Source organism: Pterocles gutturalis, unplaced genomic scaffold, assembly GCF_000699245.1.
Source record: "Pterocles gutturalis isolate BGI_N339 unplaced genomic scaffold, ASM69924v1 scaffold35874, whole genome shotgun sequence".
Taxonomy (NCBI): Eukaryota; Metazoa; Chordata; class Aves; order Pterocliformes; family Pteroclidae; genus Pterocles; species Pterocles gutturalis.
The window spans coordinates 15437-35561 of NW_010136947.1; the positions used below are offsets into that span (position 1 = coordinate 15437).

The 20125-nt window shown below is 38.7% G+C and overlaps 1 protein-coding gene across 1 annotated transcript; it reads right to left on the bottom strand.

Annotated features, from left to right (window-relative positions):
* Positions 1–154: 154 nt before the first annotated feature.
* Positions 155–18512, bottom strand: MFSD6 (major facilitator superfamily domain containing 6). Its single transcript, XM_010082489.1, has 6 exons — positions 16969–18512; positions 11478–11575; positions 5835–5996; positions 5146–5244; positions 2746–3026; positions 155–374 (listed from the first exon to the last, which is right to left on the bottom strand). Exons 1-6 carry the CDS (start codon positions 18510–18512, stop codon positions 192–194), a joined length of 2367 nt encoding a protein of 788 aa, XP_010080791.1. The 3' UTR covers positions 155–191.
* Between the last annotated feature and the right edge of the window lie 1613 nt (positions 18513–20125).

The following is a 20125-nucleotide window of genomic DNA, read 5'->3' on the forward strand; positions in this document are numbered from 1 at the left end:
CTGAACTTTTGTCTTGCCTGCTCATGTTGTTCTGTGTAGTCAAATGAATATTTTTAATATAGTTAAAAGCTTGCACTGCATCACATTATGATCGTTAAGATGAAGGAAGTCCTACTTTTGAGCTCCTACTCCAGCGTTTCCCAGGTGAGAAGCAGAATTCCATGCACTGGATTTGGTAAGATGAGCGCATCTCAGGGCCCTGCAGCAGCAGGCTGAGCATCATGATCTGACACAACACGGTTGCCATCTACTTGGGAATCTGATGTTGCTGTAGGTACTGGTGCTGAGCAATTTCTGGACTGCCCAGAATCTGTTGGATTTTGGGGTTGTCCGGCTGAGCTGGCTGATGAAGCACTGCAATTCTCATTGATGTTCTAAAGAGAGGGGAAAGGATTGCATGCAAAAAGTAAGTATAAACACTCATGACACTGTCCCCAGTGGTACACCCCCAGATGCATTCAGGCACTTCTGGAAATTCACAAAGCACTTACTTTGAATGACCGCAACAAAACAAACCAAACTTAAAGAAGCAAAGCAAAAGTAGTACATTTAAATCCAGATTACACTAATAGCAAGCAGACAGTAGCTTACCTTCCATCTCTTTTCCTAACTGCGCTTTCCCAAGAAGCATGCAAAAAACAAACTTGTTGTGTTTCAAGGGAAAAGAAAGACCAATTAACTGGACTTAAAGAGTTCAGACAAGATCATTCTTTTGACCAAACAATTCTATAATTTTTTTTCATGCTCCTTAAATGTAGCTTTCCTGAATAGTTCCCCCCCTCCCCAAGATACTGCTCAGACTTTCTGAATGGCAGAACTTTTGCAGCACTGATGTACGATTCCATCCAGTCTACTTAAACAGGCCATACTAAGGAACAAAACAGCACATGTAAACACCCATTACATTCCCCAGGGTTGAAACAGCAAGCCTTCACACTTATACATTTCATGTTAGAAGATGACACACTGTGATTATTTGTTTTGCACTGAAGAACAGATAATATGACCCTTTGCTTGCAAGTATGACCCTCTGCTTGAAGGAGTATAAGCAAGCAGTAGCAAAATCGAGCCAAAATCTTAATCAAATAAGAAGGAACAATTTTTGTTACTCATTCAATTTTCTGTGCATTGACCCTCCTTCCAAATGATCTATTTTCATTTTAAGGAGGCTATTTAACAAATTTAATGAGAGAGCTGGGCAGCCTTTTTATAGTTTCTGCATTTTAACATCACCAGCCTAAAATAAATGACTGAGCACCAAAACCTGAAATGTTTTGGAGCAGGTTTGTCCTTTTGAGGCACTGAAACAGGGATGAGATTTTAAGAATACAGATGATGAAGAAAATAATACTATGGGGTGCAGTGAATTTTGGCACATCAACAAAAACTACTTTTATATCAGCACTGTATTTTTACAGGAAGGAAAGAATAACGAAGAGATCATGTGCCATAGAGAACAGGCACAAAAGCCTTTCTGGCCTCTTCACAATGCCCAGTGAAGTAGCTGGGTCGTGTCCAGCAGTGTTGGACAAGTCCCCTTCAGACACCACACAACTGCAAAACATTATTTTCTTGCTATGTTAATTGCCTAAGGTCTGTGCAACTTATCTTCTCTGGTTTAAAAGGGGATTGCTTATACTAACCAAGACCCTGAGGACATTTACTAATGGGAAACAGAGTGGTTGGTCTGGACAAATTACTTTGATGCTAGAGACCCTATGATATCTTCAGTGTCACTATAAAAAATGTGTTCTTTGACTCAGGGAAGTTCAAAAACAAATACACAAAAAACCCAGCCAACCTAAAGCAGACACGCCTGTACTAGATTTTCAAGAATAAAGACAAATAAGAAAGGCAGGAGATCACTGACCAGGTGAAATTCCTACACAGTCTCCTCTGCTGATTCACACCCATATCCCAAATTACACATTTCTAAAGACAGCAGTTGTGGAAAAAGCATTTTTGTGTTCACGCCTACCAGGTGCACAAGAAGGAACCTCACCCACTCCTTCCAGACAGGTAAACACTGTGGTGTTAACACTAACCATGCTGTTCTAAAACTTGCATTGACAGCACTTCCCTACCTTGCTCAAGCACTATGCTTTAGCTCTGGTCTGAAAGGCGTGTCCAAAGCATAAGATAGTTCCAAGATCCAAGCCCATCCAAATCATGGATGAAGCTATTAAAATGTGTTTTGGGGGGGGGGGGAGACTGGACAGAAGTAAAATGATGTAAAGTAAGCACCAGCAATCAGACATTTTAAGTCACAGAATGGCTCTTATCTGGTGTAACTCTAGATAAAGAAGAGATTAACTTTATTTGAACAGAAGGTTCTCTATCCCACCAGTAGTTGTCTGGAACACCTATTTCTGCAACCATGTAGATGTTTGACAGCATCACCCAAGGAAGCAAAACTAAATAAAAATCATTTCACAGTCTGTTAAGCAGCCGTGCATCTTTGTGTTCAATTATCACCTTGTAAATTTTGCAAAATGCCTGTAAACCAGAGTTTCTTTCTATGTCTCTCCCTCTCCTCCCATCTTCAGGAAGATAATACTTGCAAAAATAGGTATTCCTGATACATAGAAAACAACTCTATTTCATGCAGTATTTCAACTACTGTGTCACAACTCCAAATTTATTACAAGCTGACAAAGAATATCTGCCAGGTACTAACAGATCTACACAGCTATAAGGTTTCCAAGCAACAAATACGTAAGAACTTCCTGTACATTAGAAGATTACCTGCAAAGGCTGATTCTCCGGTGCTGGATTGGTTTTGGAAAGTCTAACTATTTCTTTTATCTGGTAGACAGCATAAGCTAAGGTGACCCAAGGAGAAGAGCTGATGCCCCAGGCAGGCTTGTTCACATCCTCTTGCTCTTCCTGGTGTTTAGTTTTCTTTAGAGGGAGTTTGGGCTCTGTCCGAGGCATGATATCTTCTGACTGCTGTTGTACAAGGTCAATAGTTGCTATGGGAACAGGACTGGAAGGCACTGGGATCCTTTCCGCCAGCATCGTCTTTTCTGAAGTTTAAAACAAAATGATCACTGTCAAAGCCAACGAGCTTAAAAAAAAAAAAAAGTGAAGCAGACAATGACACTATGTGTTTCTTGCTTTTATAACATGGTTATCACTGTACTGAAAGTGCAACAGTGGCACAAACAACCAGGAGCGAGACACACCACAATCTAGTTAGGGAAACGTGACAAGCAACACTGTATTTCAACTGCAGTAGGGTATTTTAGATGTCTGCATAAATAGGCGGGGCTAATGAGTATGAAGCGGTCCATTGATTTCTTCCCAGAGAGCTATCAAAAATCTGTATTTTCATGTTACACAGAAGATGTCATTTTCATGTTATATGGAAATTGAAAATAAGTCTTTTAGACCTGTAGCAAACTTCTTTCTCTGCATAAAGCCTGCATCTTACAACTCCCTCGCACTCATAGCTAAACACTGGCTTCAAACAGGAGCCATTTGTTGAAGTCGCATGGCCTACATCATCAGAACAGCCATTTCTGATCTTAAAATTTCTAAACCTACTGATTTGACTTAAATAAGTTGTTCTACATGTTCACCATTTTTTTTTTATTTAAGAAAGAAACCATCCCTCCATAGTTACTATGAAGTTACGCAGCTAGTAAGAAAAGAACATGGTTAGTGACACACTGGAAGAGACAAAAATATCTGTTACAGTGTTTCAGGTAAAGGAAGAACCCCTCCCAGCAGACCTTCACATCTAAGGCCCTCCGATAATCTGAAACAGTTTTCACAACTGTCTTGAAATGTCATACATAAAACTACTATCATGACCCAACACAATGTACCTTGCAATCTTGAAGAGCCAGAGTATTTATAAAGGAAAAGTAACTAGATTGTTAGACACTATAGGATATTTTAAGTAATAACTGTATGTTCTCTATGAGTCTGTAAATAACACATTCTGTAAATTTTGAGAAAATATTTTTTCTGAGCAGAAATATTTTACCGATTAAAAAGATCTTTTTTCACAACTATAAAATCGTATTTTGTTTACAGACTCTTAGATAGTACTGGATATTTTAAGCAACGGCTAGATGTTCTCTAGTAGTGAAGAAATGAAGAGACTAAACCCGCACACACCTGACCACATGCTTAGTTTTACTCACCTGAATGGTCTGGTTGAAAGCAACCTAATTACTGCCATGCTTCAAATCAAGATACATGCTTAAGATGGGTAGCGTGTATTAAATGAAAACCAAAGACTGAAACAAACTAAATAGAATAAGGCCACTAAGAACAAACTATTCTTTTGTAACCGAAAACTGATGGGAAACTGAAGCAGCAAATATCCCTTCCACCCTTCCATTTTTTGCCATTATCATTTGAACAGAGGTGAAAAAAATTCTAGTAAAATAAGTATTTGAACACTTCAGTACAGGAACATGATAACTAGTCAAAGACAACTTATTTAGGATTCCAGTTAAGAAAAGTAACTTTCATTTCATACTCAATGCTCATATTAGAAAGTAACATTTGAGTAAAAAGCAGTTCAAAAATTCATGACTTTTCAGAATTTGACACAGTTTTATTGTCTTTATAAGAATTAGATTTATGCTAAATTCTTAACTTTGCACCAAGTGTTTCATTTATGGTTAGCCTTTATATTAATAAAGGTGGAGATGAAAAGCTCAAGTTCCACCTGAGGGAGATTTCTCAGGTGCCAGAACAGAACTGAGGCAGCTATAAAGGTCTGTGTCCTCTGAAGCCATCTCTACAATTTCTCGGGACCGGCAGAATATGAGAGCATGCAGTGGTCAAGGTGACCCTAAAGAACTGATGCAACTGAAATTACTCACTATAGCGGTTAAGACTAATCTAAGGGATTCCCAGAACCAAGCAGATCTATAGGTAGTAAAACATGTTATGCTTTCTTCCTACCAACATCCAAGAATTCAATGCTGCCCTTCTTACAGTAGCAGCACACCACTTCAATTTCTATCATTGCTCAGGAAAAAAACTGCTCACTTGAAAACAAGCTGTTTTGACGAAATCTGAGTAAAGACACCAAACATACAAAATTAAAGCTGCAGGGAGCAGCTTCAGAGATACCTTTTTTCACTAGCTCTAATACTGTAGTGTCTCAGTGACGTGAATATTTACCTTCTTCTTCATCAGGAACCAAGAGCCACTGGATCAGTGCAAACAGAAGAAGAATCACTAAACAAGCCATCCCTATTCCTCTGAATGTGGCAGCAGGACCTGTAATGAGATTTAATTTTTTCTGCCTTGAGAATCTACTTACTTAATAAAATAAAATGAGTCAGCATTATGTGTTCCTTGGGTATGTATCATCCCATGTAGACTCTTATTATCTTGTTTCATTACACTTTCCTCCCCCATCGCTTCTCTAACATGCTTTGTAAAGGATTTTCAACCAAGTAATTAGATTCTCATTTGTTCATCAAGAGGCTGCACAGTATCAATCTATTCTCTCACAAAGGATTCACTCATCTTACTTACAGATCAGGTTGGAGATTTGCTCACACAATACTAAAAATATCTAGGCACAACATATTTAGTCAATCTGTAACACTGACAGGACAAAGCCCTGAGCAACCTCGTCTGAATTCAGTGCTGACCCTGCTTTGATCAGGGGCCTGAACTGGGGATCTCCCGAGGTCACTCCCAGCCTGAGCCATTCTATGATCCCAAGATTTATAAAAAATGTATTACTCTTTAAAACATACCAATAACAATACCTTAAGGATAAATAAGTTTAAAGCTGGTAGTTCAGTAAAACCAGAACTTCAAGAAACAAAATGAAAATCTTCGATACAATTTTTGCTTACCAAAGTAATTGACCAAAACTCCTCCAACCATAGCTCCACATCCTCTGCCCAGACCCAAGTGGAGACCTTGCAGGATTCCCTGGGCTGATGTTCTCAGCTCCGGAGGCACTGCCGCACTAAGGTATGAAATACAAGCTGCCCATATAGCCGCATGCGTGACACCTAGAGAGATGAGACGTTGTGAAGAACATGGCACACTAACACAACATCAGAGCAACTGCCCTCATCAGCTGGAGCGTGCGTTGTAGAAAAACAACAAAATCCCTTCACTGAGAAATGTCTGTGAAGTATAAGCAGCTTTTGGCAATGTGATACTGGCAACCAAGCCACAGGGAGATGTGATGACTTCTGCGGAGTCTGCCAATAGCTCTTTCTCCCTCTAAGATGACCTCACTTCTTGAGACACAGTCCCTAGGAAGACTAAAGTGCCTTAAAAGTCACCCTGCCAGATTCCTAGTCCCTTCAAGAGTGACCTGAGGACTGTGAAACACAGTCCTGATTTCATAAACTGCAGGAAATTAAAGCATCAATGCCTCTCAGCAGTCTCCGTAACTGCCACAACTAAGGCAGTGCAAAGGTCATAAAATCCAAACAATATCACAGATATCCATGCCAATTCAGAGGCAAGAATTAATCCCCTCCTGCCTTTTTCACTCCCCTCCCAAAACCAACCGCCTCCAAGTAAGTTTCTAAACTCAACACCAACATGCTCTGCATTTAGCACTGAACAGTCTAGAGAGGAAAAGCACGCAAGCTCCTTAGGGTAGGCCAAAGATGCCGACTTTCACACCTGCTGTATAGAGGCAGAGTCAGCGTGCCCTTCCTCCCGCTATGACTGCATCCTGCGTAGGCGCTGCCGCACACTGCTGCCACCTCATACCTCACCCACTCCCGCTCCAGGGACCAAGTGCAGCAGAGGTCCTCGCTGCTATAAACAGCAGCCACGTATAAAGACAGCCCCAGCTCTCCAGCAGAGATTTTGGAAGTCTCTTTTGCGGCACGGGCCTTGTAAATGCAGGGTTATGAACGTTTTTTCCTACCGCAGAAGGAGGACAGCTGAGAGGAAAGCCAGCGAATGACCATCAGCACGCAGAAACAGGCTGCAGGTGGAGCCCTTGTCTTTGAGCACCTGCTTTGTGGTTTTGTTTTTTTTTTGTGGAGTGGGAAAGAACAAGACAGGAAAAGGCAGGGTTGTGGAGAAGTTGGAAAAACAAAACGGTTCTGTAGCTCGTCACACATTAAATAAGCCTGAACTATTTTGCCACCCTCAGATTGAGTGGGAATGATTTTTTCTTATTTGAGTGGTATTAAAAATAGTCATCACAGCTTACCAATGCCTAAACTCTACTGCCTTGGTTTAAAAAAAAACGCTGGCACAACTGATGATTCAGTCAATGTGTTTCTGTCCTCTAGACTTGACTTATTAATGAACAGTTAGACACTCAATAATTACTTAGGCATTTAGGCTGAAGACCCAAAAAAGCAAGAATACACATAATTTTGTAACATACAGAGTAACTTGGATTTTGCTTAGTTGTAAAATGACAAATAGCTCTGTATGGAATTGATACAGTTCAGGTATAGACATGTTAGGTGTCCACAAGGCTGTACAGTTCATTTTCATTCCAAATCTAAATAAAAATTCCTCAAGTTCTGGGTTTATAATGGTCACCTTTATATATCACAGAGCTGGTTTTCATAACAGTACATCATCTTGTTGAAAAATAAAAGGCTTACATTAGGACGAGTGTATTCTACTTTACCATTTACAGTTTAAGGCTTTAAAGCTCACATATTTTCCATCCAAAAAGCTCACAGTTTTAAAACTCACTATCTACTTTTTTTTAATGCAGACCCATATATGCTTTGAAAATAGAAACCAAGAACTATCCTAATAACACAGCAAAGCTCATCTAATATACATAATGTGTTTTTGTTCTATAAAGGATATAAATTAATGTCAAACATTGTTTTATCAGCTGTTAAAGAGTAAGTGAAGTATTAAAACCAGGCAAATCAAAAACACATCAGAAACTATTTGAACCGTGAAGCACAATACCACTGTACTTGTCTGAAAACAAAAGGCCCTACTTCACCAACAGGTTCTTGGATGTTTTCACCTTTATTGGACAATGCAGATAGAACATAATGTTCCTCATCCCTCCAGAAACAAATCCATACCCTTAAACCAGCTTATTTCACTTGCCTTTAAAGGTACGGGCTTTTTTTGTTTGGTTCGTTGAATTTTTTTAGTATGGGTACATTACAATGTGGATTTCCTTATAATTATTTCTACAACAATAACTATTTGGAACAGTTTTTACAACTTTTACAAGAAGTCTGGTCTGGATTACTGCTAATCACAATCCTTTTTTTAAAAGAAGCTGTTCACAAAATATATATATTTTTGCTAAAACCACCATTTCACCATCTGGACTATTGTTCCAACAAGTTTAACAACCCTAGTGTTATGCCCAAAATAATAAAGTTTAGCAAACTTTGTATAACTTACATATAAACCAAGAGTGAAAGATTTGGGGAGGCAAATTGATTTCAAGAGAGATATATCCTAATTACTGCCAGTTAAAGACCCAAGCTTTTTGCTCTCTAGTCATAACTGCGTTCCTGGAGCATCAGTAGGAGTCACTTAGAATAGTACTCATTTTGGAGTTTGTTGGATAACTGCCAAGAAATAGCTATTTTTCACATTATCAATATATTTTTGCACTTTAGAAAATTCCTGTTACGCAAATTGGTGAGCTGAGAATTTGGACCATTGCTTTGGTAACTAGCATACGGAAACTTAAATCTGTTAAGTGCAAAAAGAACAAGACTGCTTGCGTGTTCACAGACTGATGGCATATATAGACTATATGCATTTGGCTACAAAGATGTCTTGAAACTTCCAGTTATTAAAGATTCAGCCTATGCTCTTATTTTCATACATTGCATGTGCAAGTTAGTACAGCACACAGATTCAAAACTCTAAATTAAGAAGTGAGTTTAAATCTCCTCATTTACTCCTTTGAGAATGTAATGCACTTAAAGAGTCCTCCCCATCCTGGTTACACTGACAGCAATGGAAACACTGCTTCGTATTACAATCAATAGATGCAGTTTGCAGAGTCATCCTCCAGAAATGTCTCCATGCCCTTCAGCACACCACACGGGGATAATCCTTCTTGTATTGCAGAAACATATTAAAAAGATAAATAAATGCTTTACAAAAGTCAGTTGAAACTGTCATTGACCTTAAAATCCCTCCAGCTGCTGGAACTGGAATTCACATAGAATTTGACAGCTTCCTGGAAAAAGTTACATACAGCTGTAACAAGGACTTCACCCAGTGATTTAACAGGCCCATCAACTCGATGCAGTCACGTGGCCCACATGGTACTCACGTGTGCTGCATAATCTACTCTTTTTTTGTTTATTTTAAATACTTCTAACCTTACACATGCAAAGCAGCTACAACTCCTGCCTCCCTCTGTCAACAAACTCACTTAAAAATAAGAGCTTCCACCTCACCAAATTTCATTAAGGTGTCACCTCTTATCCCTACCAACAGATTCAAGTGCATGCGTAGGAAAGAAAGCAGAGCCCAAAGAAACAGGATTTGGTAACTGCAGCAAAAGAAATAATGAATCGAGATTAAAACCAGTAAGAGCAAGAAGGAAAAAAGATTAAAGGGGAGAAAAGTACGTCTAAAAGGATAAACTTGATCTCCCATTCAGCAACACTGGAATGTAACAAAAGTAGCGGCAGTATGTATGGCACACATACAGCGCACCTATGGACTTCATGGACACTAACAGATGATGTTAGATGCAGGCTGAAAAGCGCATGTAGAACACAAAGATGCTTGGCGGCTGGAGGAAGGTGTGCATGTGTGGATGTTTGGTTTGTTTCGGTTTTGTCATTTGCTGACTATAAATAACTGCAAATAGCAAGATTAACCGAAGTGTACATGATTCAGCAGCGGCTAGATACAGATAAAGTCTGCAGATAAATTTATGAGAAAGTATTATTTCGAAGGTACTTAGTTTTTTCTTTAAATGTTGATTACTCAAGGTTATACCACACACAAAAGCCCACCAAAGCAGCTCCCTCATAGCCTTGCTGTAGAGACAAACCTACATATTAAGCAATTCATGTTGAAATTTCAGCAGAATAAAAACAAGATTCAAAGTAAAAGAAACTTTTTTCTCAGCCATGACTATAGGATACTTCCAGGCACAAACTTATGTCTGCATTCTTAAGGCACAAGTTTTTTTCCTATACTTTGAGTTGAGGTACCTTTAAAAATAATTACCTAGAAGGCAAATATCGAAAGCTTTGTATTCATCATTTATTCCCCCCTACAAGTTTAAGTGGGCAAGAATATAACACGTACACATTCTTCAGGTTCTTTGTAACATTCTCCTATTTGAACACTTCGAACGAATGATGAAGTATCAATTAAATAGTTGTGCTTCAGAGTGTTTAACAAAATTCAGAAGCTTGCTGTTGTGGCAGTTTTAATCCAACAAACTGTTCTTGTTAGCAGGGAGGTAAGGAGGCAGGACACAAACAGATGTTTCTCTACATGCATGTAGAGATCTACACAGCGCTCTCCAATGACACTTCGGAACTCAAGTTAAAATCTACCTTACAAGGATTCCTTTAAATATAATAGAAAAAGTTGATGCAAATTTAAATTATGCTGTACACAGAAAAATAGAATTTCTAAGTATAATCTGTGGAAAATTTTCTTAGTAGTATTGTATAAATCCAAAATATTGGCTTTAACAAAGATGGTACGGTTATTTTTAAAGGCAGGGAAAACATTTTCTGTGTTTAAATTAACCATTCTCTTGCAAGCTTACAAACCCAAATACTTCCGTATTCTTCCAACACTGACAAAACAGAGTAAAATAGTTTACTATCTTTGTAGTGGTACCTACTACAAAGACACAAAAAAAAGTTGTAAAATCTAAGTTAGAACAATTTAACGCTGCAATGAAGGTCTTACAGACCTCTTTGTCAATACGACTTGAAAACAGGGCTCAAATTACTTTTCACCAACCACACCTCTGTCCTTCTCATTAAATTAATGGGCAAGTATCTTAAAGAAGCTCTATTAGCTCAGACAAAGCTACTGAAAGAAATTCCTCTAGCTATTAGAAAAATAATTCTACAGTTTAAAGGTATTGATCAAACAGTTCCACCGAAAAACTACAAAATATTTTAATAGAGACAAAATGACCCAGACTGTGGGTTTTTTTTTTTTTTTACAGCATCCTCTCAAGAACCACGACCTTTTACATTTAATGAAGTTCACATTTACCACCAAACAGGATTTGCAGTAGGTGTGTACCGAGCTCATGCTTCTGTCTCTTTGTTTAGTTAAAGGGTGTGTTGGTCTCACACAGCTCTGTTTGAATAAACAGAGAACTGTGCACAATCAAGTGCAAACCCACCCTTTTGACGTCACATATTTCCCAAGATAAACAGTAATGTTTTATGAACCTGTGTCTTCTGGGATATTGGTGGCCATAACCAGAGAGAAATACCAGACTTTTACTTAATCACAGTTCAGTTGAAATACAAGATAAATGTAAGCACCTCATCTTACACTGGAAGGGCACTACTGCACTGTCTTACCTTGAAGTACTTCCATTGGAAGAACAGTCCAGGCGTTCTCCAGATACGAGATGTAAATGTATCGAGCTGTATTACAGGCAAGACCAATATAAAGCACTCTAAAGGAAGCAAGGAAATGAGAAGTCAGGATAGTTTGCAGTTTCCTTGTTTGGTATGTTATAAGGTAGCTTACTGCTTCAGCAATAATTTGCACATGTACAAACAGTTTGCCAGTTTAAAGCACTTGCTCCACACAAAATACATTCTTGCAGTCCTACACCCAAACCTAAACTCCCCTCTTTCCCACTCCAAACACATATTCAAACTGACTCTAACATTAAGACTCTCTTCAAAATCCTAATAGAAAAAAAAAAAATTCAAAGGCACAGCAAATCCACTGAGCTTTTAACTAAGCTCTGTAGTTCCATGCCACGCTCTACACAGGATTGTATTTCAGAGAGACCATTTCTCAGGACATTCAACATCCCTTCCAACCAATCTTCTTTTCTAATCAGAGATTCATTCTGCAATTTTAATCAAACCCTGGTGTAGGTTTCTACTAGATTAATTAATTTTACCCCATTAATATAGGTTTATAGTCCCAGTATCTGCAAACTTCTCAGAACTACTCCAAAAACACATCCTACAGAAGCAATATGGTTTGTAACAACATGCCTCAGGATAAAACTTAACCATCCTGTTGAAAAGCAGCAGATGCTGCATCTCAGAACGAAGAGGAAAAAAAAGCTCTTAAAACAGTTGTTAAACAATGAAGCACAGAGACTATTTGTGCAGTGCATTTCCCATTGCACATTTAACCTGATGACTTTTCCCTTCCAGTTTTCAGATTTAGCTTAGCTTACCTCTGGGGGTGTTTATTCATACAGCTGTCTTTCTCTTATTTTTATATGGATCTTAGGAAACAAAGACTTAATTCAAAACATGTTTTTAGCTTGAGAAAAGGTGCTATTACAACCTTTCAGAGACAAGGATAATTTATTGTCCAAACATGGCTTCTTGGTGACCCTGGTTTGGCACAAGTGAAATAAATGCAATAATTAGGGTGTATGCACTGACACTGTGAAAGGGTCTGTTATTCTTTGTGCTGCTTTTTCAGTTAGTTATTCTACAAAAGCAGACCAAGATTTAATCAAATGGTACATAGCCACTGAAAAATCTAGAGTGAGATGCAATCATAAAAATGCAGCATCTTGTTAATGTTTGAGGTCTTCCAATATACATACTGACAGCAAAAAAACCAGTACCATAGTCTTCATCATGTCAGTGATATCAAAAAACATTCAAAATTACAAAGACAGGTCTGTGCATTTCACAACAGCATGGATTTACAGAAGACGATATATTTTACTTTCAACAAGTTGGGTAAGCTTTGCAGGAACTTTTACCCCACCCCATATCGCACATCAGACCAAGCTGTGTTGCTTCCAGACACATGTGAGGTCCATGAATACCTGGTTTAAGCTGCCTTTAGGCAACACAAGCCCAAGCATTTATCGAAGAAAACATGGGAAGCCATGAAGAAGTTCGTTACTATACAATAAAGAGAACAAACTTGTTCTTTGTGCCATGCATAATAAATTTAATCTCTCCCTTTAATTAATGCCTTCTGTTCCAAACAAATAATTTAGTTCCTTTCATAGCCACAATTTAATATAATTATTCTGTACAGTCACATTTCTGAAGTGTATTAGGACACATTTGCCACAAAAGCTAAGCAAACATACAACATCTGCAGGCTCCTTTCTTCATTCCCCTACTAGTAAGGCCCAGGGTGATGCACACTCTTGGGGGTACTAGGGAACCACCTCACCATACACTTGTTTCTCCTCATCAGCAGAACAGATGCACCCAGCTCTCTGTTTAGGACGAGTTCTTGCCACCTTAATTTCACTTTTGTCTAGAAAAAACTTTGCCTGTGCAGCAAGAACTTTTTTCCCATCCCAGCTGTTGCCTGTCACTGCCAGACCAGAGACGCGGTGTCCTCCTGCTTCGTCATTTTTACATCACCACTAACACACTCGGCTACCTATGCCTTTCCACCATGTTACACTTGCAGAAAGATTTGGATTCAGAGTTTAAGAGCAGCAATTTAGTCAGGTTCAACCTTTTGATTTCTTAGAATATGTACAAAGTTTTATATAAATTACAGTTTATGAAGATTTCTATAATTATGGTTTTGGAGGGGTACATCACATGAGAACTTTTGTGTATTTACAGAGTCTTTTCAAAAATGTACTTAGAATAATCACTTAGGCTCTTTATCAGACCTAAATAGATAATGTAAACAGCTGTTCCTTATGAACCCTCTATACAGTATCCACAGACACACCATATCCAATTTACAGGTTAAACATTTAAAGCACTGAATCTATATTTACATTAAGGAGACTAAGCTGTTCACAGCCATAACCACCAGTCTCTGCTTCCTATAAAAATTCACACGCTGGAATTGTGGTCAGACAAACCCATCCAAGCTTAACCTCAAGTAGGAGGTTATTTTCAGAGATGATCATCTTCCTAAACTCAATGGCAGTTATGAGTGCTTCTACACAGGATACCATTCAACAATGGCGTCTAAATATTTGATACCCAGTTTTGTATGCTTTTCCATCGCAACATCCTCTCGAAGAACTTGTGGCCTTAACCACCCTTTCTCATGACTTATTTAACTCTTTAGTTTACTTTCAAATGAAAGTCTACTCTGTCGTCTCTCAGAAGGTGGCTGGAAGATAGAAAGCAAAAAACACCCTTCTAACATTTGCAATATTCCCTCTCCTCATAAATCTGTACAGCTTTCTAGCTAAACCTATCACTGTCATTGCTCCAGATTCTTCTAGTGCCCTCCTAATAAACAATGTTAGAAACACTAGCAGCATGTATAGCATATGCACACATGCAGTGCACAAGCATATGAACAGTAAAGCTAATGAAGTGAGAAATCAGGCACAGTATGGTCATCCTTAAAATGCTTGACAATTTGAATATTAGTTAAAAAAAAACCAAACTGTGAGAACAGAATAGGTTTCAAAATGTTGTAAGGGTCTTATATGCCAACATGTACAATGGTAGAAACAGAGAGATTTACAAGGCTAAAAAAAGAAGACTGAGCTTCTATGTGACAAGGGTGTAAAGCCTGTTTTCTTGCAGTTCTGCAAAGGTTAGTCAACAGCATTTTTTCCTGCTACTGTGACAGTGCATGCAATTCTGGTACTCATGCCTGTCTTCAAAGAATTAGGACAGGAAGGAAAGACTGAATGGTAATGTTCAAATAAATACTCCAGAAAGACTGTCTACATCCAGGAGTCTAACAACCCAGAAGAAAGAGTGCAAATACCCTCTTTTTTTTTTTAATTAGTGACAGAAGTCAATGGAAGGTGAGACAACCTCGGCATTGAAGTTCTCTTACCAAAAAGAGAACACCTTCCCTCTAACTGTGAAATACCCTGTGAAATATTCACAGCTAGTTGTGGATTAACAGGTACTTTTATCTTATTTCATACAAGACCTTACACCAGAATTCCCATAAACATGTAACTGCTTTTATGCCAAAATGGTAAACAAGGAATTTTGAGCTATCAAAAAAAAAAACCTGATCCCAAATGCTTCTGGCTAAGGTGGTTCCAAGAAGGATATATAGTTGGAGGCTACTGGTTCTTATTAATGGGAGAATAAATTAATCTGCTGTACTATAAGGCAACAGACATAAGAGCTATTAACTCCTATACATTCCTCTTTTTTTTGGAAAAAAAGAAGTTTGCCTTCTCTTAAACAAACCATGCATTATACAGAGTTCAAAAAGTACAAGAAGAAACGCAACCAGGAGACATCTCATAAACCGTAATGAGTAAATACAAGTAAGCATTAGACAACATTAAAATATGACTAATGCACATATCCCAGGTGCAGGAATAGAGAATGTTGTTTTATTGCAAATAGGAGCTAGTGTTTAAACAACTTAATCTCGATCCAATTTTGTCTTCAAAGCCTTGACAGTGTAAATTAAAAAAAGAGGAGTTAATCCTGTACATCATCTTTCTTTCTACTGGCCAATGCTCCTATCCCCTTCTATTTCATCTTATTCACAAGCCTGCCATTCTTTTGTTTTTCATTCTTTCTCTAGTTGAAGTCTAAGCCTGAATTTTGTACTGTAACAATATACATTGAAAAAGCATACCCAAGCTGTATGTAGCTATCAAGATTGTGATCTGTTCTCACCACTCCTCCACCATCATATCCTTCCTCCAGTCTTTGCATGCAAGGTGTCATATTTTCTCATACTAATTATTGTCAAATTCAGAGATTAAAAGACTGACTCAAAGTAAAGAGATCCTCCTCAGTTTAAAGGAAGAAAAAAAAACACATCTCAAATTACTGTGTTAAGCATCTCAAACATTTTTAGTACAGGTCAAATGAATCAAAAAATTAATCCCAATAAAAGCAAAACAACAACAACAACAACAAAAACCCCATAAAACCCCAAAGAGAAAAACTACAGAACAGAATGCACAAAAAAGAACAGTGTGGACAGCTTAAAAATACTTATAGCTCAATGACTGTATGATTATAAACAGGGCATTTGGAAAGGACATGATGCTAACAGCACACAGGGCTCTGTGCTCACTTGCACAGAGTACCTGAGTAAATATGAAAAAAAATCCTTTACAGCTTCATTAACTCAAATTCTCACCTTCTTTCTTCCCCTGAGCTTTTCTCAAAGAGTAGTGAAGGGATTTAGAATATTAAGTCAATTGTGAATTTATTGGAAAACAATGTTCACTGACATGCTGGAAGTAGTCAGTTTCACTTACACAAGGCAAAAACTACATGAGAAGCCCTGGGCAGCCATCTCACTTTGGTAGCTAACACACGCACTTGCAATTAAAGGAAGAGAGCGAGGAACTGAACTGGTAAGCAACACCAGCAGGCTGCAACCTCATTCTGCCAACACCCAGAGTCTGATTACAAGGGCATGTGCACAGGAGGTGCTCACCTCGCTTCCTCATGTCATCCTCCTCCCCTCTCAGCATGCAAGTGAAACCTTTCCAGGCTACTGTGGGGGCAAAGAACTGCCCCACAAGGAGAAGGAAGCTAAAGCAGGAGGTTTCCAGAACACTGCTACTCACAGGAAAAAAACTGTAAAATTAATGGTATTTATATGTCAAAACAGACAATCCTTGAGTGGGTGGCAATTATGCAGACCTCTAACAGAGCTTTACATCAGTGAACTAGGATGTCTTCTGGAACTGTCTGCAAAAGGTTACAGTGCCAAGCAATGCACGTACTAACATGCAACTCAAATGCAAAGGAAGCATTTCAGAGCATTTTAAACTCCTAAAATAATAATGAAAAACTCCATCAGGTAAGCTACGTAACTGAGCAGGACTTGGAATTTTAAATAAAAGGATTAGCTTGAATTTCACTTTGCAATACAAGGCTAAGCCTGAAATTCAATATTTTTTGTATAGCTCTTTAATGATTGCTAACATCTTACCTGATATGACCAACCAATTCAATCAGTTTGTGGCTGAAGAAGTAGGCTGCCAGCTCAGACACGTGACTGAGCACAGAACAAACTCCGAAGAGACTGGTGGTGCCATTCAGGTCTTCCAAGTGCCAGTAAAGAAAGGTGAACACAAAGCCATATCCAAACCCCATGAACCATGCCACGAAGAGCACTGAGCTGTACTGGATACTACACAGCAGTTTTATTAGGTCCCAGAAACTGAAAGACTGTGACTGGCTCATACTGGTAGGAGTGTTATCGGAGGATTCATTGGAGGCACTTCTGTCCACCTGTGAGATTTCTACCTCTTTTCTCTTATTTTCATCTTGCTTGAAGTGCGCATAATGAAATCGAAACTGGGTGGCCACAATTAATGCCATTGTCATCAGAACACCAAAAACGATGAAAACTATCCTGTAGTTCCTGTACTCGGGAGCTTTACATCCTTGACCTTCAATGGCAACTTCTGTATAGGTATAGTCAATGCCAATTCCCACAGAGAGCATCGCCAGCCCCCAGCCTAGAGACCCCCACATACGCTGCAATCCATACCGGTCCCTGTGTTTGCCCAGGTACTGCAGAGTTACGGTATCCACAATAGTAACAGAGGAAGCACTGAAAAATTCTCCTATTATGACTACCAGCAAAATGAGTAGAAAGATGGCTTCTACTTCTTGTTGATCATAAACGAGCACAACTTGGTCAGAAGGCATCAGCTTTGTGGTGACGGCAGCTGGGGTGGTACTTGGAGTCACATTCCATGGTGAGACTGGGCTAGTTGTGGTGTTTTTCAACACAGAATGGGTATTGTTTTCCAAGACAGACTCCACATCACTGCTCTGCGTTGTTAACAGAAATGTTATTTCAGGATTAGTTGTCCCTGTTGTTTCCAAAGTGACTGGACTGGAAGTGAGCAGGTCTCTCTTTGCACGAACTTTCGGGGGTACGGTATTCACTGTGGTTAGTGGAGAAGACATCGAGGTGTTTTGCGAAAGTGTTGTTAAAAGGCTGCTTGCATTTGTGGGATGTGCTGGGGGAAAGCCCTTTGGTACGCATCTTAAGGTGGCTGGTCTAACAAATCCAATCCCCAGGTTAAATAAAACCCAGCATAAAAGCGAAAAGAGGAGAACAATCTTCCCTTTCTTGAAGCGATCTGCCACTACTCCCCAGAAAGGAGCACTGCAAAACTCAATAAAGTACCTGATGCCCACTAGAAGTCCACTCTGACTGGGTGACATACCCAGCTGCTTGTAGTACACAGGCAGCAAGGGGTAGAGAGAGCCATATGCAGCATAGAAGAAAAAATAGAAGACCTTGGAGATCAGGAGATCATTGTTGATTTTGACGCAGTGCTTTTCTAACCAATCTAGCTCTTCATCTGGGACAGTGGTTGTCTCCGTCGAAGGGGATTCATTATGGGGTGGCAAGTCTTGATCTTTGGAAATGCCATTGAAAGGATCAGCAAGCACGTACTTTCTCTTCTGTTCTTCTTCATCATCGGTTAAAATGGCAACCTTATCGTCAGCTGCCATGGTGTACCACAGGCATCCACTATCCCTCTCAAGGAACTAGGGCTACCCTGCGAACAAATGTAACATGGTTAAGGTACCACATGGGAACAGACCTGCAATGCCAGTCATCAAGGACAAAGACAGCTTCATTTTTATAAGTGACATTCCTGAGCTATAAATGCAATATCAGGGTGGGGAAGGCCATTTGTACACGGCAGCATAAAAAAAAAAAAGTGTTTTACGACCAAATCTGTGACATTCTCCCAAGAGCAGCTTTAATATTGTGCAATAAAACATCTTTCATGTTTAGGACTGAGAAGAATGTATATATTCAAAGTTACTGTGGCAATTAAGTGCTAGCATTTGCAAGTCCTTTTTTTTCAAGTTGTCTTTTCTCCCCAAAGGCTAACTGCTTTATTTCCAGTATTCCCCTACTATACCAAAGGATAGCCATGACCTTATAACTACATAATGCAGCTGCATATATATCTGGGCTTTTTTAATTATCAAAACAAATTATTATGCGAAGCCTCAAGATGTCCTTCAAAAATTTCACCAATCTCCTCTTGAAACATGACTTTCTAAGCATTCCACAACCACAGCAGAAATTGGTGGAAGGCTTGAACTTCTAGGCTGAATGGGAACAGAGGTGGGAATTAGGAGAGTGTTTTAAGATTAAAACAAGGGACCCTCAAAATTAGAATAACAACCTCAAAAGGCATTAAAGACCTGGGAGCAAAGAAACACAAAGAAAAAAAAATAGTATAGGGCCTACAACGATTTCTTCAAGTCAAATTCTAAAATTAAAAAAAGGTGGACTGAGACATAACTGCACTGCAGCTGCTCACGCTTATCCTTTGCAGAAGTAAAAGACTGCAAAACGAACATGTAACACTTACAAATAAATTCACCCCTACCTTAGACTTTAATTTGACCAACCAGCTTTCCAATTTAAAAACAACAAACCATTCTAATAAGCTAGGCTAGCTAACAGCAGCTTTTCCTTTCAAGGAATAAAAAAAAAGCTCTGCCAGCAGGGTACCAGCTCACAATAATTATATTAGGCAACTATTTTTGCTATATTAGTATCTGTAAATTTATCAGAAGATTAGCTCATGTTCATTAGGAGAAAGTTGAATATTTAATATATTTTGGTTTTGTCATCCGTTTGCTGTTTGGATTACTGTTACTATCACACAGCAACCTTTTCAAGGACCAGTATTTGAACAGAGCATTTTATTCCAGAAGAACATGAAACTTCTCTAAGAGCACTCAATTTACGATCAGGAATATCTTCTCTAGGAATTTGATGTATTTTTTTGCAGGTCTGCACTTTATTCCCACCAGAAGAGCTCTAATGACATCACATTCTTTTAAAACTCATCTGAAAGCACAATATTGTCCCCTTAAAATTAGTCATTCATTGATATATCCAGTACCTTTAAATTACTTAATTATAATTCAGAATTTATTTAAATACTGACAACAGATTTGCAAACCAATGCAAGGCTAATAACAGACAAGAGACTCTAACATTCACGAGTATGTTAAACTAATTGTTTCTCACTGATCCAACACATATAACAACTGATAGAACAAGCCATGGGTACTTCTAAGAACAACAGTCCATTAAA

What these genes read in the sequence shown, in the direction of transcription:
- MFSD6 (XM_010082489.1), bottom strand. Translation starts at nt 18,512, where the DNA reads ATGGCAGCTGACGATAAGGTTGCCATTTTAACCGATGATGAAGAAGAA. An exon ending in TCCAATGGAAGTACTTCAAG is followed by an intron (nt 5,997 to 11,477) that starts GTAAGACAGTGC and finishes TCATCTCTCTAG; the next exon opens with GTGTCACGCATGCGGCTATA. An exon ending in CGGAGAATCAGCCTTTGCAG is followed by an intron (nt 375 to 2,745) that starts GTAATCTTCTAA and finishes CCCTCTCTTTAG; the next exon opens with AACATCAATGAGAATTGCAG.